Source organism: Gigantopelta aegis, chromosome 3 (genome assembly GCF_016097555.1).
Source record: "Gigantopelta aegis isolate Gae_Host chromosome 3, Gae_host_genome, whole genome shotgun sequence".
Lineage (NCBI taxonomy): Eukaryota > Metazoa > Mollusca > Gastropoda > Neomphalida > Peltospiridae > Gigantopelta > Gigantopelta aegis.
Window position 1 is genome coordinate 11,326,681 of NC_054701.1, and position 5,169 is coordinate 11,331,849.

At 33.8% G+C, this 5,169-nt stretch overlaps 2 protein-coding genes across 2 annotated transcripts in view; both read left to right on the plus strand.

Moving 5' to 3' along the window:
• Positions 1-449: 449 nt before the first annotated feature.
• On the plus strand, positions 450-1,311 carry LOC121368483 (the record flags this gene model as incomplete). The annotated part of the gene is made up of 2 exons (XM_041493217.1): positions 450-657; positions 1,003-1,311. Coding segments are annotated over 2 exons (432 nt in total), but the record flags the coding sequence as incomplete, so codon positions are not given.
• A 3,440-nt stretch (positions 1,312-4,751) lies between these two features.
• The window catches only part of LOC121368484 (proline dehydrogenase 1, mitochondrial-like), a 15,030-nt gene continuing 14,612 nt past the window's right edge, over positions 4,752-5,169 (plus strand). The window contains exon 1 of the mRNA XM_041493218.1: positions 4,752-4,769. Coding sequence (XP_041349152.1) covers positions 4,752-4,769 — 18 coding nt within the window. The remainder of the gene's footprint in view (positions 4,770-5,169) is intronic.

Below are 5,169 nucleotides of genomic sequence, written 5' to 3' on the forward strand. Positions count from 1 at the left end.
ACTTACCTTAATTTTGTGTGTGTTGTATTGTACCTTTCACCCACAGCTCCTTACACTGTGGTTTTGTATAATATGTATAAATAGTATTTTACAATTTGTAACACCCAATAGCCGATGTGTATTTTTGTGCTGGGGTGTCGTTAAACATTCATTCATTCATGTTGACTTCCTATTTCCAGATTAGAAATTAATTGCCAATTTGGAAATAATTAAAAAAAAAACTTTGAATCAAAGTTAAACAGTGACCATGGTGTGTGTGTGTGTGTGTGTGTGTGTGTGTGTGCGCGCGCGCGCGTACATTTCAAAAGCTATTAATTTTATAACATTCACATCAAATATTAAGTAATCCATGGAACAATTATTATTAAATTATTAAAAAATTATCTTGATCTTGCCCTTGGACTTCTGTGTACGAGTTGGATAACTACACTTTATACCTTCATTAATCGTATTACCACCCGAACCTGTTGTTAGTAACATCTTTCAATTTCTTGATTTCTGTCAATGATAAAAGGGCGAAAGACACAGCGTCACATATCAAAAAGGAACTTCATGATAAGACACTGGAGTGGGAAAAACGGATATGGATTTCACTTCCAGACAATGAACAACACAAGAATCACATTGTAGGAGAGGCAAGTTCATTTCATGTTTTTAGTAATCTATTGTTTTTTTTATAGTGACCTGGACCAGCTTTAAAAGTACACTTCACTGTTTAGAGGACAAATATGATGAAAGGAAAATATTTAGTGTATAATGTAAAATTAAAATAATTATACAGAGGACATTTTAGATTATGAACTATACACGTATATGAAATCTGTTGGGTTGTTTTCAATCAGGGGTTAAAAATAAAATTTGAATTACACTTTTTTTTCTAACTTTCTAATGTCTTAAACACAATGGAGGTTTTATATATTTTTTTTTTTTCAGATTGGTGGTATTCTACAGCCGATGGATGAGAGCATACAACTAAAGATAAAAGAACTGGTGTGACATCAGTCCAAGAAACAAAAAGACATTTGGAAATATTTGTTGCAAAAGACCAGTTTCTCAACAACAAAACAACACGAATATTTTACCCACACATTAATGACATACGAAACCATATGTATTTGGCTACAATGGAATCAAGATATTCCAAAATTGATCAAAATGACTTGGAGGCAAGGATATATATTTGGAAACATCAAAATCTCGATGATCATTACTTTTTTAGACTGTGAAGGCAGTCATACTTCAGAGGTTGAACAAACCAATGTTGATGTTGACAACATCTTTGATGTCATGGCTGCTAAAAAAATAATCTCCATAGCAACAATTTATTGTTCGTTCACCAAACCAATTGGCAGCAGCATCTGTTGAATAAATATGGTAATGAAATTTGTTTGTTGCACACATCCTCTCTTTTTTGTCTGTGTGAAAACCAATTTAGATTACAATGTTGTTGGCACATTCATATGTCAATATATTTCAATTAAGGAGGCTTTGCAAATCTTAAGTCGTGAAACAGCAAGTAGTCACCATCATATTTCATGATGGATTACACTGAGGCAGAAGTCGATGCTGTAGAATCGGTGTTTTAGGGTTTGTTCTGTTATTTATGGTGGGATTGTATTCATTTCCTAGTTTTGCCGATTTGTTCTTACAGTTTGTTAATTGATTACATGTATATATGTGATATATATATATATATATACACACACACACACACACACACACACACACCCCCCCAAATCATTAACCCATGAAATTTAAAAAATGATCAAAGCAAAAAAACAAAAACAAAAAAACATTATAATTCTAAGTTGGTCCATGGGAAATGAAAAGCGTGTGGTAATCTCTGCGGCATTTGTGATTGCTTGGGTTAATGTTAAGTGATGATTTCCATAATTGTGTATCTATATACATGTGTGTGTGTGTGTATAGAGAGAGATAGAGAGATCAGAGTCTAGAGAGAGAGAGAGAGAGAGAGAGAGATGAGAGAGAGAGATAGAGGTCGGTGGGGGAGGGGGTTATTACCAGTGTTTTTCGGTATCGTCAATATCATATATTAGGAATACAAATTGTATTATGCTCGTATAATACATTATTTTTATTCCTATATAAGATATTGACGATACCGAAACACACGAGGGTAATAATATCGTTATCATATAATATCAAGCTTATTAAAACGCGTTTTTTTTTTTTTTTTTTAAACTGTACACACAACTTTTAATTCCAATCCGTCATTACTAGATATTCAAATGACGTAAAAATATGTGGCGCGGTGTCTTTTTGAATGAAAATGACGTCATTTTGAGTGTCCTTGCATCAAAATAAACTAGTGCATAACGGGGTTTTTGTTGTTTGTTTTTTAACGCTGGACAGCTTTCAGTGTAAAATTGCTATTGAAATATTTTTTATTTGATGACTATGAATACATACGTCAGTTATGGAATGTCAGTGCCGTGACCTCGATTAAATTACATCTAATTTGCAAGGTTATCAAATTCTTAAAGTATGTGATCTGACAAACATCACATACTTCGATTGCACTGAAAATGTAAGAGAAACATACATACATCAATTCTAATTTTTACTGTATGTACAAATACATTTTCGTTTTAACATAGGGTGTCACGCTTACCTGTGCGATTTCCAGAGAGAGCAAGCTTGGCAAGAATTGTCAGTCATGGGGTCAGTGGGAACCGCGAAGACATACTGTCTAAACTGAGACGGATAGCCAGACCATCATTAGTTTCAGAATATGAAATGGCTGCTTGTGACTTGAAATTAAGTAAAGTTTGGAAAAGTAAAAAAACAACTTAAAAACTGGTTTGAAAGGAATTGCATAAACCAAAACAAGGTGAGAGAATGAATGAATGTTTGACGATGCGGTTGCGAACAAGCTTCATGCCATCAAGCTAGTCTTGGGAGTGGCAGTCCTCCTATAGACAGTGCAAAAAGGATGAGGTAGTCTTGTGCCCGCATCGGTCATACATATTTGACCCATTTATTTATCTTATAGAAAGATCCTCCACCTCAATGTGAGCACTGTCAGTGTACTCTGACGGTGCGACACATTTTGGTGGAGTGTAAGCATCTGAAAGAAACTCGAAAAGATATATTTGGACCACGAAATGTGATGGAATCCTTTCGATTCCATCCAAAACTTATTTTACAGTTCTACACGATACTGACTTTTATTGTACACTTTAATATTACCTATCTGTGATATTTGTATTTTTGTACAGTTCTTTACACTGTTTTAATTTAACTGTTGATTTTTTATATTGATGTTGATTGTCACTTTGTTTGCATTACCATAGTTTGACACCCAGTAGCCGATGTATTTTTCGTGCTGGGGTGTCGTTAAACAAGAAAATATGTTTAATAGGAAAGTTTAATCGTAGAAATATTTTTATTAGTCGGAAACATCTTACAGTGCAGCAAACTCGGGAATGTCCCTTTAAATATATTTTCTTTTTTAGAATATCAGTGTCTGTATATTCAATGTGTCTGGTCGTCTTAATATTTGTAAGAGGCCGAAACTGGATTTTGTCTTCAAATAATTTCGTACGTTCGAAAAAATAATATTTTAGGAAATAAAATGAAATTTAACCTAGTACAAATATTAGAACGATCAGAAACACGTTTAATATACAGCCACTAATATTTTATGCAGGAAAATATATTTGATTTTTAATTACAATCGTTAAAAAGTCTCTTGTTAGTCGATAACATCTTAAGAATTGCAGCAAACTCAGGAATGTCCCTTTAAAAGATTCCAAAACATTTCTGTTGCCAAATATATCATTTCTCGTCGGCTTGAGATGATCACACTCCATCAAAATGTGGCGCACAGTCAGTGTACACTGACATTTTCACACTGAGGGGGGAGGGTCCTTCTTTAAAATAAATGAATGCGTCAAATATGTATGGCCGATGCGGGCACGGCACAAATACTACTTCATCCTTCCTGCACCGCCTGTAGGATGACCGCCACTCTTCCAGTCGAAAAAATATATTAGTTAATATAAATTTAAAATCACTGTAGGGGACACCCAACAGTTTCACAGGGCAAGTTCAAAGCAGACACGAAAGCGAGTATCTGTTCCAAGGCTTTAATGATTGCCCAAATTTCAGCAGTAAAGCAAGTCAACAATAATTTTGTTATGGCCTTTCATAAAGTTAATGTAAGTCCTTTAAATGCACATCCACGTATGTGCCATTATCACTTTTGTAGAAAGTCAGTTATTGGATTTACAAAAAGTCCTTTTAATGCCAATGAAGTGCCATTATGTTTCAGTCAACTGCTCTTTCTTATCTAAAAAACAAAAAATAAGTGTTATATGTATACATATTGGAAACAGTTCCACCTGTCTTTCACCTTTGTTACCAGTTTGTGAATAACTACCAGGCGAGAACAAATTATTCCCATCTTAAACTGGACAAGTTTCCAGAAATTCAGGGGTACTCAAGAACTAAGATTTAAAGCTCGCCCCCCCCCCCCCCCCCCCCCCCAACAAAAAATACAAACACGAGATTCGTTAAAAATGTGCTAACAAAATGTATCTGATATTTGGGGAAACCAGCAATTTCGCGTAGGTGAATTGTGGCAGTGCAGTTGACCTTTTTGGTATCCTGAACAAGAAACCTTCGTTCTTCAAGTAGGCATGAGCTTCTGCTTCTTTCAACTATAAATAATAACATGTATATAGCCTAAACAATTTGAAGGGACATTCCTCAGTTTGCTGCATTGTAAGATGTCTCCGACTAATAAGGTATTTCAACGAGTAAGCTTAAATATTAAATATATTGTCTTGTTTAGAATATCAATGTCTGTATATTCAATGTGTTTCTGGTCGTCTTAATATTTTTAAAAAGCCCAAACTGGATTTTGTCTTCAAATAATTTTGTACGTACGAAAAATTTTTTTTTCGGAAATCAAATGAAATTTAACTTAATACAAATATTAGAACGATCAGAAACGCGTTTAATATACAGCCACTAATACTGTATGCAGAAAAATATATTAGATATGTAATTACGTTCGTTAAAAAGTCTCTTGTTAGTCAATAACATCTTAAAAATTGTAGCAAACTCAGGAATGTCCCTTTAAACAAATACTAGTTGCTATACATTTTTATAATTATTTTTATATCACAATCAATAATAATAATA